The sequence below is a fragment of the Cydia splendana genome, chromosome 23 (genome assembly GCF_910591565.1).
Source record: "Cydia splendana chromosome 23, ilCydSple1.2, whole genome shotgun sequence".
NCBI lineage: Eukaryota > Metazoa > Arthropoda > Insecta > Lepidoptera > Tortricidae > Cydia > Cydia splendana.
Genome location: NC_085982.1, coordinates 7,035,057 through 7,051,367, shown reverse-complemented (window position 1 = coordinate 7,051,367; position 16,311 = coordinate 7,035,057). Strand labels below are relative to the sequence as shown.

Here is a 16,311-nt window from a genome sequence, read left to right as displayed (position 1 = left end):
GTAAAATAAAACAAATCTAATGTATTAAATTAAACTTTATTTATCTATACAAGACAAACGTTTAAAAAACTAATTCACAGTTACACATTAATTACCAAGCTTACGACGTGAAAAGTTTGGAAAACACTGCGACTGCTGACACTGAGCGAGAAGGAAATAACAATTAACACGCGTTCGACAAGGATGACGGTCAGGGCATGAAGTTATCTAGATCCGAATTGTCAAATGTCCACAGCGCTATCCTGTGTTGCCAGTAGTATAAACAGAATTACCCGAAAGTCTGAAATTTCTTTCGTGAATCGGAAGATATTGCTAACGAGTAATTAAAAATGACGTGTTATTGTAAAATTTAAGCTAAAATACATATAAATGAAAATTATAAAATTATAAAGAAATATTTTAACTTATTAACCATAGGTATAATGCACCCATGTAACATGTTATGTTGAAATAAAGTGGCAATGTTATTGTGACGTAATCGCGTGTCACTCTGGGAATGGAAGACCATGTTTTATTAGACCATGATTCATCCCTTTCTTTTGATAATAATTTGACAATAATCAATAACCCTGATCTGAAAATAATGTTACCAACTGAAATGTATTATTTTTCAATCCCGAAGAATCAAAACCTTCTTCCTTGTTGAGAAAATTTCGGAATCGAAATTTAAAAACTATATTCATCCCTTTCTTTTGGGTGCTAGTACTAGCGTAAGACAAAGACAGTATGATTATCTCAGTCTTTGTTTGAAATGAGACAGTCCTGGGCCAAACTATACCTCTCCATGGGGCGGTGCGAGAGCGGCGGCGACGGCGGCGCGTCGGCCGGCGGGCCCGAGCGGCCCGCGCCGCGCCACGAGCCTGACGAACCAAACAAACGAGATCAAATATAATTCACTACTAATTCAGAACTCGGTTATTAAACTTTAAGGCTAGGTTCACACGGCGTAATTTTTTCCCGTAAACCGTATACGGGATTTTATCGAATAGCGTAGTGACAGCCAAATTTGTAAAGAAACTTTCAAAGTCATTCACACGGCGTCTATGCGGGAAAGGCGTCTATGCGGGAAAGCCGTCTAGCCGTCTGAACGATTTTGAACGTCTCTACTCTCTATACAAATTTTGCTGTCACTACGGTATTCGATAAAATCCCGTATACGGTATACGGGAAAAAATTACGCTGTGTGAACCTAGCCTAAGTAAATTTAATGCAAGTTTATCCCTAGCTCTATACTCTGTATCTTTAGGTATTTAAATAAAAGTAAACAAAATATATCCTCACATGGCTCCTTAAGTCATTTGAGGGTAGATGAAAACATTACACGATCAAATAATGTAGGTTAAAGTCAGGTCGCTCAGTGAATAATCCAGGCGATTTTGAATTTGGTTGGTTAAGCAATAAATGTTATAACTACCCAAAAATGCACAAATTGTTTGTTTACTTTTATTTAAATACCTAAACATACAGACTATAGTAACGATACCAAAGCTTACCGTTGTAAGAGCCCGTGCCGTGCGATATCGTGAGCGGTGACGTCCGTTTACTGCTCTCTCGACTGCTGTACATCTGTTTAAAAAAAAAAAAACATTTCTTAACCACATTTTGAATGTGACGCTGTTGACATTTTGGCTGATATGAATATTTTAAACGATTCTCATCAGTGCCCGCCAGTCATCATGTATCATCGCACACTGGAACCCGCCCATACATTGCAGTGCTCAAAACTCAACTTTGCAATTGTGGGTATTTTGTACTCAAATTGAAATATATGCATAAACAGGGAGATATTGCACCTCACTGCAGAAAAATACCTTCATTATCAGTTGTCATTACATAGTTGCATTATGTCAAAGGTCTAGGATTTTATATGTCACATCTCAGTGGTAATTTGTATTGATTAACAAAATAGTTATTTCAAGTAATTGTAGTTGGTATGAATAACTCAAAATCCGCAATGACTTATCTTGAGCAAGGTATGTAGATTATGTTTTACGTATTTTATGTTCTAAAACAATTTTGGGTTTGTGGTATTCCGACAAATAGTAACATATATTGTAATTTAATAAAAATGGTCATATTTCCGATAATGGACAACATCTTTTGATAATTTTTAGGCATGATAGCTAAAAAAGTTGTCGTTATTAAGATTCTTTATTCGAAAGTAAAAGATGTTGTCCAGTTTTCGAAATGGGCCAAATTTTTTGCTCCGACTATTTGATCAGGCGTTTTTACTTTAGCGAAAATATAACTTTTTCTCACTAAAACAATGTTTTAGTGCGTAATATTTTACCTTAAGGTTATTTCTATGCATTTCGACTGTTTCAGATGAAAAAAGTGATACAATTTTACTTAATAATAACTTAATAACTTCCTTAATAATAGATCAACCAAAACCAGGTTTTGGCAATATTAATAACGGTAATGTGGCTCGAAAATTTTTCCAAAACTACGAAATATCAGCCGAAATTACTAAAATAGATGAAGAACTCATACGTCGCTTTTACATAATTTTACAAACAATTTCCAGTGGCTACAAGATCGATACGTGTAAATTCAAAAAATACTGTCTAGAGACAGCAAAGTTATATGTAAAACTGTACCGGTGGTGTCGCATGACACCTACTGTTCATAAAATCCTTATTCAAGGAGTCGCAATAATATCTGAGCACCTGATCCCAATAGGCAATTTAAGTGAAGAGGCCCAGGAAGCGAGGAATAAGGATTTTAAAAACTATCGAGAGAGATTTAGTCGTAAAACTTGTAGATTCGACAACATGACAGATGTTTTTAATAGGCTCTTGGTTTCTTCTGATCCCATCATCACCTGCACACGACCTCTGCCAATTATTAATTCAAAAATATTTCACCCGGAAGCTGTCAACATGTTTATCGGTGAATATGTAACGTCATCATAGGAATATTTTATTTTTTAATATAAATATAATGTAAATAATTATTATTATAAGCACTACTTGACATTACGAATGTAGAATAGTATTTTTTTTGCTTAATTTTACTTATTGTAGTTTTGAGCACAGCAATGTATGGGCGGGTTCCAGTGTGCATCGTCGATAGTGTAGAGGAGCCATAATACAAAAGACAACTTCAACTATGTACCTGCTGGTGGTCGTCGGCGGTCTCCACAGTGGTGGGCAAGTCGAGTAGACGTTGCGAGCGGATGCCGTCGCCGGGGCCCATATGCGACAGGTGCGCAAAGTTTGTGGGTGCTGAGATCAGGCGCGAACGTCGCTCCGATCTGGTATGAAACAAAATTAGGTTAAGTTAGGTTTTTCTAAAACTTGTACTACAAATTCATAGCAAAGGACCATGGGCTTTGTACGTAGCCTGGCCCAAAAACTAACAGAGATGAGAGTTATGTTATTAGATACGTTTCTAAGTACAGTCAGCAGCAGCTCTTATTCTCTTAACAATAAAGTCGCGTCAAGATCATTTTGAACACCTGGCCCGCTTAGCAACTTCTGCTGACTGTACTTCATTTCGTTCTATGGGCACCAAGCGGAATTCCATTGTAGAATATTGGTATTTTAGTCAGAATATGATCACCCTTATTACCTAGGCAATAAAGTCCAAGTAAGTAAAATTGCTGCAGGGCAGATGTTCGCGCACCGCCAGGCGAGCGCGGCAAATGGTTTGACCGATCGAAGGAATATGCACACTTTTCGACAATCTCGATTAAAACTTGATTATTTGAATTATTTCAGTTTTACGATGGAATTCAATTTGGTATCCATATAATGAATATAGTAGATAAAAAGGCCCATTAAATGAGATAACTCAACTCTGTTTGTTTTTTGACCATTTTGACGCATAGCCCTTTGAACTTCTTGGACAAAAAGTGGAAAAGAAAGAAAAAAATACACAGGAAGTAAAACTTTAAAGAGAAACTAAATATGATTTATATTTACTTACAATCTGTTATGCGCTTCGATAGCTTGGTGTGATTGTTCCCGCACAGAGAATCTCCGTTTGGTCGAGCCCCATAGCGCCGCGTGATCAACGTTCAGGGGACCCTCTGAAATATAAACAACCGGTCAAGTGCGAGTCAGACTCGCGTTCCAAGGGTTCCGTACATTATCCAATTTTTAACCATGTATTTTATATGTGGAACGTGAATGAAATGTCTTTTAAACACTCGTAGGGGTCGGGTCAAAAACTAAGTAATTAAGTCCGACTTACGCTTGACTGCACATTTCTAATAGGTTTTCCTGTCATCTAAGCTAGGTAAAGAACTATTTTGGGTATTTTTTTCAACATTTTAGACCCAGTAGTGTCGGAAATTAAAGGGTGGGGGGGGGGGGAGAGAATGGTCGGACAGACAGACAGACAGACGCGCACGAATGATCCTATAAGGGTTCCGTTTCTTCCTTTTGAGGTACGGAACCCTAACAAAATATGTCGAGATGAAGTCTGTAAGTCAGCAAATGTAGACCTCCTTTTCAACGACCAAACGATAGTAGATTTATTTAAATTGGTGAAAAAGTGCAAGTTTTAAAATAACAACGACTATAAGCTGATCGATAAAACTCGACTTCTAGACACCATTGAATATCGTGTACGCGAAACACGGCCGTCGTGAACGCTGCTCGCACAGTTAGTGCTTGAGAAAGGAGACCTAGGCTCTCCGAAACATGTCGCGCGAGTGACTGAATATTATACAAGTGACTCTAAACCGTAAAATTATTCAATGTTAGTATGTCTCACAACAGCTTAAATTCGATTCTAGACACCAGTTTGCGAGGCTTTCTCGAACAGGCATATTCGCGATGCGCCCGCCACACCTGGATACATCGTAATATTAGCACGACCAGCAAATTCGATTACGAACACCGTATAGACACAGGAGCCTAGGCGTGTGTTGCGATTGGACATATGTCGGGAGGGGGGCGTCAAAATCCTCTGATTTGACGCTTTATGCCAGATATGCAGAATGTCAGTTTAGCAGGATGCCAGATTAGCGGAGATTCGCAGAATGTCAGATTGACTTTACACTTGACATTTTCATATCGGGCAAAAAAGCGGGTAGCAAAATGAGACAGCCGAGATTTGGACCATTAAGAGATAAGTCGATAACCGCTTTTCCATACAAACGTAGCCCCCTGTCAGCGCAGAGAAAGGGGGCTATCCTTTCTCTGCATTTCTCGCCTAAAGCCAGACAAAAATCCGACACAAGAGCAGCCGATGCAACGGAACCACGCCGTTTTGTCGACTAAATAACTAGTGTTTAGTTTTAAGTTTATAAATGTGTTATTAGTCTGTAAAAAACGGTTTTCCTAGGATAGCGGTGCCGTCATATAGCCGTCTCCATACTAAATAATACGGCTAAATATCGATGTCGTAGTATTTGTATGGAGACAGCCGCTATATGACGGCACCGCTATCCTAGGAAACCAGATCATTAGGTATTTGTAATATGGGCCTTGTTGCCTGATTTGAATTTCTAAATAAAAAAGCGTGAAAATCGTGGAGAAAGGGAGAGCAAGCAGGATGACATATATCGCTTTCTTTCCTCGTAGATTTTTGTACGAACAAATAACTTACGCGTCATTAGCGGGCGCAGGTAGATGATGAATGGGGCGGCGTCGCTGGCGAAGGGGAACCCGTTGCTGGCGCCGCCCGACACGCAGCACAGCCAGCCCTGCTCGTCTAACGGTCGCGCGTTCGCTGTACACACAACATTACTGTTGAGGTCGGGAAATATAGTTCGTTTTTTTAGCATCAGAAAAAAGGTAAACAATCTTGACGTGTCCTTTTATCGACAAACACTTTTGAAAAATAAGTCACGGCAAATATTTAACAATCATGAATCATATAGGGTTATTTACATTCTTTTGCTTTCATAATAGTTACTGATTTTTAAAAACAGTTTTTTTTAATTAAAAGAAGATCGCGTAGTCTTTTTCTAATGCTAAAAAACGAACTATAGTTGCTGGCCGAGTGTAACGTAAACGGGTGAGTAAAGCGAGGACGTTTAGAAATTCGAGGATAATACTTCTTACTTTGATCGGGGTATATAATAGGAAACACCCTGCCATTTCGATGCGCAAAAGATATAGTGCAATATTAAAAAAAAAAACAATAAACTGGATTTGTCACAAAGCCATCAAAAATATGGAAATTCCGGGTTATTTTGTTTAATGGGAAACAAAAAATAAAAGGCATCTAACTATTTTTGATTGCGACATTCATTCTTATAACAACAGCAAGGTTTATGTAAATCATTAACATCCTACATATTTACATAATGTCAGGGGCCTGACTATAGTTCGTTTTTATTAGCATTAGAAATAAGGTAAACAATCTTGATGTGTCTTTTAATTGAAAAACACATTTTAAAAATAAGTTACGGCAAGTATGTAACAATTATGAATCTAATACGATCATTTATATTCTTCTGTTTTCATAAGTAATAGTTACTGATTTTTAAAAAGCGTTTTTCTATTAAAAGACATGTCAAGATCGCTTACCTTCTTTAAAGTTCTTTCTAATGCTAAAAAAACGAACTATAGTGTGTGTATTGTATACATACATATGTGACGTTATCTATGACGCCGTGAGGCGTAAGCGCCATCGACAATAAGGTCTCTTTTTATAGATGATGCGCCATATATCAACAAGAATATGTATGAAAAACGCATAAAATTATTGACTTACGAATATTGATAGTCTGTACCCACTCGCCACTCTCGATGTCGTATATATCGATATGCGTCGTCGTGAATATCAGTAGATGCGTTTCGTTGATCGCTGTAAATAATCATATTGGTTACTTTATTATTTATTTGCATCTTTAGACAAAAATAATCGTTAACCCTTAGCCATAGAGAAAAAAATACATAGATTGTTCACTCCATAAATCAGTTTTGGTACCAAAAAGCACCGACCGGAAAGTCTAATGCTCAACAACATAAGACTTTCCGGTCGGTGCTACATCTATTGTCACTTGACAGTACTACTACTGCTACTTAGCAGTGCTGATAATTCCGCTACTAGATGCTAGATGTCGACTATGAAAATATTAGTCTTTTTGGTACCAAAACTGATGTATGGAGTGAACACTCTTGTCTTACTATATTTCTCTATGCCTTAGCTAAATTATATAAGTGTGGGGAAGACCGTGCATATAAAATGCATAGCAGAGGATACCGTCATATGTGTCGCTTAACTTCCAACTCGGGTAAATCCATTCGACCCTCACAGAAAATATCTACCCTATTACCTTTTCTTAATACCAAAATCGCATAATCTGACAGATGGATTTACCCGAGTTCGAAGTTAAGCGACTCATATCATGGCAAGAACTCTCGTATTTGTATGTATGTACGTCGCTCAGATACAATCAGAAATGATGAACTTAATTCCTGCTCTACTGATCTTCTGTAAGTGGATTATGTGCACAAACGCAAAAGTTGAAAGCGACGAAAGAACTTGTAGACGGGCTTTCCTTGGTCTTCCCACCTGTCCAATTTCTTTGTCCAATGTGTATTTTGACTCACATTTTGCTTATTGAGGGAGTGAGACGCAATGACATTGGACCAATATATTGGACAGATGGAATACCACCCTTAAGAGCGCTATTACATTTCGGCGTTGAGCGAGTTTAGGTATTTTACGCGCTGCGGCAGGCCGTGCGAGCTCAGTACGCCGATCCCTTCTACCACACTCGCACTACAATGATGGATTAAACATTCTTGATCCTTCGCGAAGCATATTGAAATCAACCATAACAACACTAACTATATTTAACTTTTAAAGTTCTAAAACTGTTATTTGGTAAGTACGAAAATACTAAATGCAGTGCAAATGTACATAGGGGCTGTTCATAAATTACTTCATCTATTTTTGACGATTTTTGACCCCCCCCTCCCCTCAAATCATCCAAAAATCAAGCTTCGGATGAATCTGTTTCCTCCTACGCCATGTTACCATCATCCGATGTCCAGACCCCCCCCCCCCACTCCTCCCATTTGAAACGACGTAATTTATGAATAGCCCCATACTCGTACTTATGAAGGCATATTACTCGAAAGAAATTATAGGTACCTACTCGCTTATTTACATGTTTCGTCATTGCATTTGGTACCTATAGGTTGTAAAGTTTGTATCAACGAGGGTTTAAAAACGAACTGGTACTGAGGATCTGATGATGATTAAGGTGGTCACGGATACCAATCAACCATGTAGTAACATGATTAGGCTCGTTTGATTCGTCTCAACAAGATCTTTGACACTGAAGATACACAGGGTCTGATGATGGAGCTGGAAGGTGGCCACGGGTACCAGTCTATCATGTAACTAAACAACTTCGTGTTTGGGCTCGTTTGATTCGTCTCAACAAGATCTTTGACACAAGACAGTACTCAGGGTCTGATGATGGAGCTGGAAGGTACCATTACCAATCAACCATACCACATCGTGTTTAGGATCGTTTGATTCGTCTCAACAAGATCTTTGACACTAGGTGATACTCAGAGTCTGATGATGGAGCTGGAAGGTGGTCACCGGTACCAATCAACCATGCAACTAAACCACTTCGTGTTTAGGCTCGTTTTATTCATTTCAACAAGATCTTTGACACAAGATAGTACTCAGGGTCTGATGTTGGAGCCGGAAGGTGGTCACCGGTACCAATCAACCATGCAACTAAACCACTTCGTGTTTAGGCACGTTTTATTCATCTCAACAAGATCTTTGACACAAGGTAGTACTCAGGGTCTGATGATGGAGCGCGAAGGTGGCGACGGGTACCTGTCTATCATCATCAGCTATGGTAGACTGGTACCCGTGGCCACAGTCCAGCTCCATCATCAGACCCTGAGTACTAACTTGTGTCAAAGATCTTGTTGCGACGAATCGAACGAAGCCAAACACGAAGTGGTTTAGTTGCATGGTTGATTGGTACCGGTGACCACCTTCCGGATCCATCATCAGACCCTCAGTACTACCTTGTGTCAAAGATCTTGTTGCGACAAATCAAACGAGCCCAAACACGAAGTGGTTCAGTTACATGGTAGACTGGTACCCGTGGCCACAGTCCAGCTCCATCATCAGACCCTGAGTACTAACTTGTGTCAAAGATCTTGTTGCGACGAATCGAACGAAGCCAAACACGAAGTGGTTTAGTTGCATGGTTGATTGGTACCGGTGACCACCTTCCGGATCCATCATCAGACCCTCAGTACTACCTTGTGTCAAAGATCTTGTTGCGACAAATCAAACGAGCCCAAACACGAAGTGGTTCAGTTACATGGTAGACTGGTACCCGTGGCCACCTTCCAGCTCCATCATCAGATCCTGAGTACTATCTTGTCTCCAAGGTCTTGTTGAGACGAATCAAACGAGCCTAAACACGAAGTGGTTTAGTTGCATGGTTGATTGGTACCGGTGACCACCTTCCGGCTCCATCATCAGACCCTGAGTACTATCTTGTGCCAAAGATCTTGTTGAGACGAATCAAACGAGCCCAAACACGAAGTGGTTTAGTTGCATGGTTGATTGGTACCGGTGACCACCTTCCGGCTCCATCATCAGACCCTGAGTACTATCTTAAGTCAAAGATCTTGTTGAGACGAATAAAACGAGCCTAAACACGAAGTGGTTTAGTTGCATTGTTGATTGGTACTGGTGACCACCTTCCGGCTCCATCATCAGACCCTGAGTACTATCTTAAGTCAAAGATCTTGTTGAGCCGAATCAAACGAGCCCAAACACGAAGTGGTTTAGTTGCATGGTTGATTGGTACCGGTGACCACCTTCCGGCTCCATCATCAGACCCTGAGTACTATCTTGTGTCAAAGATCTTGTTGAGATGAATAAAACGAGCCTAAACACGAAGTGGTTTAGTTGCATGGTTGATTGGTACCGGTGACCACCTTCCGGCTCCATCATCAGACCCTGAGTACTATCTTGAGTCAAATAAATACATATAGAATGTCAGGTCGTTTCAAATATTTTTAATCCTGTCCGGTAGTTTATTAAACTGTACCATTATAAAACTATAAAAACAGTGCTAGGATCAAAGTCTCTCGTTGCGGTTTACACGCACACAGTATAGCGTTTTACACGGCGCCCGCCGCACACAATGATAAAAAACCTCGTCGTCGCCGTTGAAAATGTGCGGAGCCGACCGACACACGTCCTGCCTCTACAAGCTCTGCCGCGGCACTGAGCTGGCGCAGCGCGCGTCATCGGTAATATAGAGTAGTTTTCAAAAAATTGCCAAAAAATTATAGTAGAATTTCATAAACACTAATGTATACCAACAGTATAAGCAAACGTTGCAGATTGCTTGAGTATGAAAATGACTTCGATATTAAGTAGATTTTCGTAGGAATTGACACTTGTTTCGGAGAGAAAATCGAGTTCGTTTTACTTTGATTTTCTCTTTCTCAAAGGTATGTAGGAAAAATATAGTTTGATATGCCTAAAGTACAGGGTATTAGTAATACAAAATAGCCAGGTTTAGCAGAGTAAAATTCTCAACATTTCCAAATAAGAGCTCGCCATTCAGTGCTTCACGGGGTTTTTCGGAAACGACCATCAGAAAAAAAATCATTACTAATTTAATAAGTCCTTTTTCTAATATTTACAACGATATTTATAAAGATAAGAAGACGCTTTTACTGGAACAAGTACTCATTGTTTCTAATAATGAGCGCAAAGTCCTGAATTTCGTCGACTAGTATCATCAATTTTGCATTATTTCGACTTTTCTTGTAAGAGCGCTCTTAACTATATTTTTCACCACACCAGCTCGGAAAGGCTTACTTTGCACTTCAAGAACTGATAGGAAAGTTGCATTTTATTCACATGTGAGACAAAGTAATCAAATGCAAATTTTTAGTTGTTTTCTTATGTTTGATGGTAGAATTGGCTTTTAAATGATGATTTTGGATGATAAATATTTAATAACATTCATTTGGATTTGATTTTGTTTGATATTTTACATTTAATATTTGCTTAGCATTGGTGTGGTGAAAATTTTTGTGTTTCAAACAAAAAATTTTGTGTGTGTTTGAAACAAATAACTATTATCACAAATATTACCATGATGACTGGGCTGCTGTGTATACATGAGCTCAGTATCTCTGGCGCGATGTCCACAACGGTCAACATACAACGCCAACGAGTTGAACACTAGTAAAGTGTCGGCGCTATTCGGGACGCAGGCGGCGCCGAGCGGCCGCGCGCCAGAGTGAGACAGGAACAGGTTCACTTGGTTCTCGGGGTGGACTAGAGCTGTGGACAAACGGAAATGTGTTACAATATTGAGTATTATAGTGCGGACAGATTCAAGCGCTTTTCTACCGCGCGTTGAAAAAGCTCTCGTGCGGATGGGGGCTAACAAGTTTTTCAATGGTCTGTGTGCACTCACAGACGGCGGGCTGGTCTAGGTCGGGGCGGCGCGGGTCGGGCAGCTGGTGCGCCGCGAAGCCGCCGCGGTACCCGAGCAGCAGCCGGCCGCGCACCAGCTGCACCGAGTGCACGGCGCCCGGCGCGCGCAGCTCCGCGATGGCAGGGCCGCAGGGCACAGAGAGACGTGAGACGTTATGTGACGTGTGCACTCACAGACGGCGGGCTGGTCTAGGTCAGGGCGGCGCGGGTCGGGCAGCTGGTGCGCCGCGAAGCCGCCGCGGTAACCGAGCAGCAGCCGGCCGCGCACCAGCTGCATCGAGTGCACGGCGCCCGGCGCGCGCAGCTCCGCGATGGCAGGGCCGCAGGGCACAGAGAGACGTGAGACGTTATGTGACGTGTGCACTCACAGACGGCGGGCTGGTCTAGGTCAGGGCGGCGCGGGTCGGGCAGCTGGTGCGCCGCGAAGCCGCCGCGGTACCCGAGCAGCAGCCGGCCGCGCACCAGCTGCATCGAGTGCACGGCGCCCGGCGCGCGCAGCTCCGCGATGGCAGGGCCGCAGGGCACAGAGAGACGTGAGACGTTATGTGACGTGTGCACTCACAGACGGCGGGCTGGTCTAGGTCGGGGCGGCGCGGGTCGGGCAGCTGGTGCGCCGCGAAGCCGCCGCGGTACCCGAGCAGCAGCCGGCCGCGCACCAGCTGCACCGAGTGCACGGCGCCCGGCGCGCGCAGCTCCGCGATGGCAGGGCCGCAGGGCACAGAGAGACGTGAGACGTTATGTGACGTGTGCACTCACAGACGGCGGGCTGGTCTAGGTCGGGGCGGCGCGGGTCGGGCAGCTGGTGCGCCGCGAAGCCGCCGCGGTACCCGAGCAGCAGCCGGCCGCGCACCAGCTGCACCGAGTGCACGGCGCCCGGCGCGCGCAGCTCCGCGATGCGGCAGCGCCGCAGGGCCGTGCGGGTTATCTCGTACACGTTCACTATGTACGCGTTCTGTAACAATACAAATATATAGGGCCCGTTAAACCTATGCTGGGAAAATTTTACTGTTCTCTGAAAATAATTTGCACATGAATAAAACATAAAAACAAACAATTATTAGGAATTCATATTGCCGTGAGCTTCGATTTCTTGCAACTTTCTAGAGCCCGTACTGTGTAATGTTACCTGTCGCTTGACCACGACGGCGAACCCATACGTGTTGGTCTTGAGCTGGCCCGCCGCGAGCAACACGCAGCCCTTGGACTCCGCTAGCTTGACGCACTCCTCGGAACATTCTAGAGCCCGTACTATGTTGTTACCTGTCGTTTGCACACGACGGCGAACCCATACGTGTTGGTCTTGAGCTGACCCGCCGCGAGCAGCACACAGCCCTTGGACTCCGCTAGCTTGACGCACTCCACCTCAGAACATTCTAGGGCCCGTACTGGGACTAGTCGCACGTGCCGACCCCGACCCGCTATTACAACTGTAACAAAAGATAACTGTTTAACTATCACTCTAACATACTCGTATTCGAGATTCGAATTCCTCTATCGTATCTCGGGCCCATCTCTGGCATGGTGTCGGGTACACCGGCGGGCAATCCTATATCCCCGAATGGGCGACCAAAAATGATGCATACAAAGCCCACCGTAGCTTGAATACCTTGTGGGCCAACAAGAATGAAGAGTGATTAGGTTTCCACAGGCTATTCTAGCATGGGCCACCAACATGATCCCTGCAACCCTTCCTTGGCTGCAAGTATACATGTAGACCGATTCCCCTCATGGGCCACCAAAAATTATTAGAACTAAGGTGGGCCCTATCCTAGATCCCCTCATCAGCACGTGACCAGGCTGCGGCCCAGGAATATTCTAACCTTATTAAACTGACAAATATGGCGGCGCTGGTGTGACCGACCAGCTTCCCACCTGCGCGTCCCGGCGCGCGTGCGCTCGCGTCGAGCTTCGGATTTGAACAGGGCTCGTTTCCAATCAGTGATTAGACTGGTGAATGGAAGATCGAAATGAATGACAGTCCGTTTGTCGTTCCGTATTGACCTTTTTAATTACATTGAGCTATCGATTCTTGACCATTTGGCCTGAAGAAATGGTATAAGTCTAATATTATAAGTGTGTTGCCATGGTTACCCATACGATTTGACAGTCGTGGACTAATATTATTAGACTTATATCGACCGGGATATGGACAATACAAAACAACACAAAACAAAAGGTTATCACGGTCCGTATCCCGGTCAATATAAGTCTAGTGAAACTAACCGTGAATCATTCTGTTAATATTATTAGTCTAATATCGTTCGAGAAATGGGCCCCTGGTATAACGTATTAGAGCGACAGAGAGTTAAATAGATGAACGAACAAAGTGGTTAATCGTCTGATTCTTTTATCTGAGACGGCTTAGTGAAAATTTTATGAAAATAAATAGATTCTATTGTAATTTTTGGAGAAGTAATTAAGCCTTTGTAGTGTCATTATGGTCCTGAACCCTGAATATACCCATATAAGCCGCGACTGGGGCGTGCTATCTTCTTGGAGTAATCCCTTTCTAGGTCCACTAGGCCTAACCCAGCAGCTACACCAACTATATAGTCTACTATAGATATTGTTATATTTACCAAGCAGCTGCTCCTCAGGAACATAGGCCGCCTGGGCGACTGGAGCATGTTGCCTTCTTGGTGTAATCTCTCCCCTTTCTAAGTCGACTAACGCTAAGCCGCCGTCTCCGCCGACGCAGAATCTTGAGCCTTCTAACACGACAGCACATTGCGCGCCGCGAAGCGCCGCTGCTGCGCCGGAGTCTACTATCACGCATGCGCTGTATACCTGTATGATAAGTAATTATTTATTATTAAATATTAGTTATATCATATTTTGAGAATAATCATACACAGATCTAGTCCCAAGTTAAGAACAGCTTTTGCTACTGCAAATATTTGTATTATTCGAATGATAGACGTATATATTCGCGAATAATTTATTCGTAAGAATCGTAAGTTATACATACACATTTCACAATCACGAATGATGTATTTGACAGTTCATTTGAATAATTTTCGAATAAATTTTAGAACACATTCGCTCTCGTCAGTAATAAGACCGCAAAATGCTTTATACACGTTAATAAATTCAACATCATATTCAAAATTCGGCATTGACCTGGGTAGGTCGTATTGGATTTCAGTCTCTTTCTAAACTAAAGTTGGTTAAAAGTAACTTCATGAAACGGAACACTGCAGTTTTGCCCATTGCGAGTGCTTATTGATCATTCATTGGCTAAGACTACACGCAGAACTGAATAAACTAAAATATTTGGCACATTTAAACCGGCACATTTTGAAAAATATATACCATAAACTGTTAACTTATACCAAAGAGAATAGAGTGTAGGTATAAAGACGGATTGTGAAAGTAAATTATGTAGCCACTGTCAATTTACTGCCATCATCTTTTGACAGAAAATAAAACTGATAGAACGCCAATTGACTTAGATCCTTATTCTTTCACTGATATGTGTTAACTTATTAAATATTAATATTAACGCCATCTACTCGACTATAGGCCAAAGGTATGGTGCAATATTTTCGAGCGATGGCGCCATAACCTTCAGCCTACTCTCGAGTAGATGGCGTTAATATTAATATTTAACAAGTTAACACGAATCGGTGAAATAATAATGATCAAAGTCAAAGGGCGCTCTAACAGTTTTAATCGTCTGTCGAAAGATGGCAGTAAAAGTACTTACTGTAGCTACATAATTTACCATGACAGTAACTCTCTATTTCAAATTCTCTTTGCTTATACGTACGCATTTGTCAGGCAGATTGTTCCTCTTCAATATCCTATGTAGTTCACTTAGCGCGACGACCCATTTCGTCTTCTCCGACTCTGATTCCGCTAACATTAGTGTATGAGATCGCTTGCCTCCTTCCAGTTGTGACGTTGATATCTGCACAGAAAAACGAGAAAATACTATTAGAAGTATTTGAACAAATTAAATTATTTTTCAGAAAAATAATTTAATTTGTTTTTATCAAGTAGAAACACTACTATATAAATTATAAACTGAAATAAACGTCATATACTAAGAAAAAGTGACCAAGGCCTTCAGTGCCCCAGGCTGGAATTGAACCAGCGTCCTCTGCTAGAGGTATATGACATTTATTTCAGTTTATAACGAGAAAATACTTCAAATACTTGACTCCACTCAAAGACAGACCGTATGCATAAGTTAATAAGATCGAGTATCGTATAAAATACATTTTTCTACTAGTCGACTGTAATTCTTGAATTAAGATTTCTTATACCAAACTGCTATTTGGTATTTTTAATGTATGGGCTCCCAACTCAACTATAATATTCATATCGATACAGTTTAGTCAACTATAATGAAATTGACCAATCACAGCTCGCCGCGATCAAGAGGACGAAACAAAACCATAGCTCAAATTAATTATTTTAGGTTGTATAGTAGAAACAATTGGTTCATAAGTCAGAAACGCGCATGTGACACCCTTAATATAGCAACATCCATAGACTACGAAAACCACTTAGGGCGGGTTGCACCAAACCACCTGCTAACGTAAGCACGGTTCGCTAAATTTTAACGCTGACGTGGGGGTCTTAACGATTGCTAAATAAAATGCGTTGCACCAACTATAAAATAACAGGACGTTAAAATTACTAATCGGTAATCGTATTGCCGTATTATGAACGCATTCCTACCAAAAATTTTATGGTAGAATTTTTATTTTATATAGCAACCCAGTCATAAATGCCAAACTGAGTTGTCAAAATTCTCAAAGAGAAAAGTTTTGTAGGCGCGAACTACACTTTCTTTGCAGATTTAAAATCTAAATATTCAACAATATAAGCCATTCCTGAATATATTTATGGTTATATATTAAAAACACTCTAAAGTGAAATGTCTGACTACGA

The 16,311-nt window shown here is 41.6% G+C and overlaps 1 protein-coding gene across 1 annotated transcript in view; it reads right to left on the bottom strand.

The window, feature by feature from the left end:
• Positions 1 to 16,311, bottom strand: part of LOC134801883 (serine/threonine-protein kinase Genghis Khan) — an 85,680-nt gene that overhangs the window by 3,807 nt on the left and 65,562 nt on the right. Inside the window, exons 34-44 of the mRNA XM_063774535.1 lie at positions 15,182 to 15,322; positions 13,992 to 14,199; positions 12,673 to 12,839; positions 12,169 to 12,364; positions 11,065 to 11,256; positions 6,673 to 6,765; positions 5,560 to 5,682; positions 3,931 to 4,033; positions 3,118 to 3,256; positions 1,494 to 1,566; positions 779 to 860 (exon numbers count right to left, since the gene is read on the bottom strand). Coding sequence (XP_063630605.1) covers positions 779 to 860; positions 1,494 to 1,566; positions 3,118 to 3,256; positions 3,931 to 4,033; positions 5,560 to 5,682; positions 6,673 to 6,765; positions 11,065 to 11,256; positions 12,169 to 12,364; positions 12,673 to 12,839; positions 13,992 to 14,199; positions 15,182 to 15,322 — 1,517 coding nt within the window. The remainder of the gene's footprint in view (positions 1 to 778; positions 861 to 1,493; positions 1,567 to 3,117; positions 3,257 to 3,930; positions 4,034 to 5,559; positions 5,683 to 6,672; positions 6,766 to 11,064; positions 11,257 to 12,168; positions 12,365 to 12,672; positions 12,840 to 13,991; positions 14,200 to 15,181; positions 15,323 to 16,311) is intronic.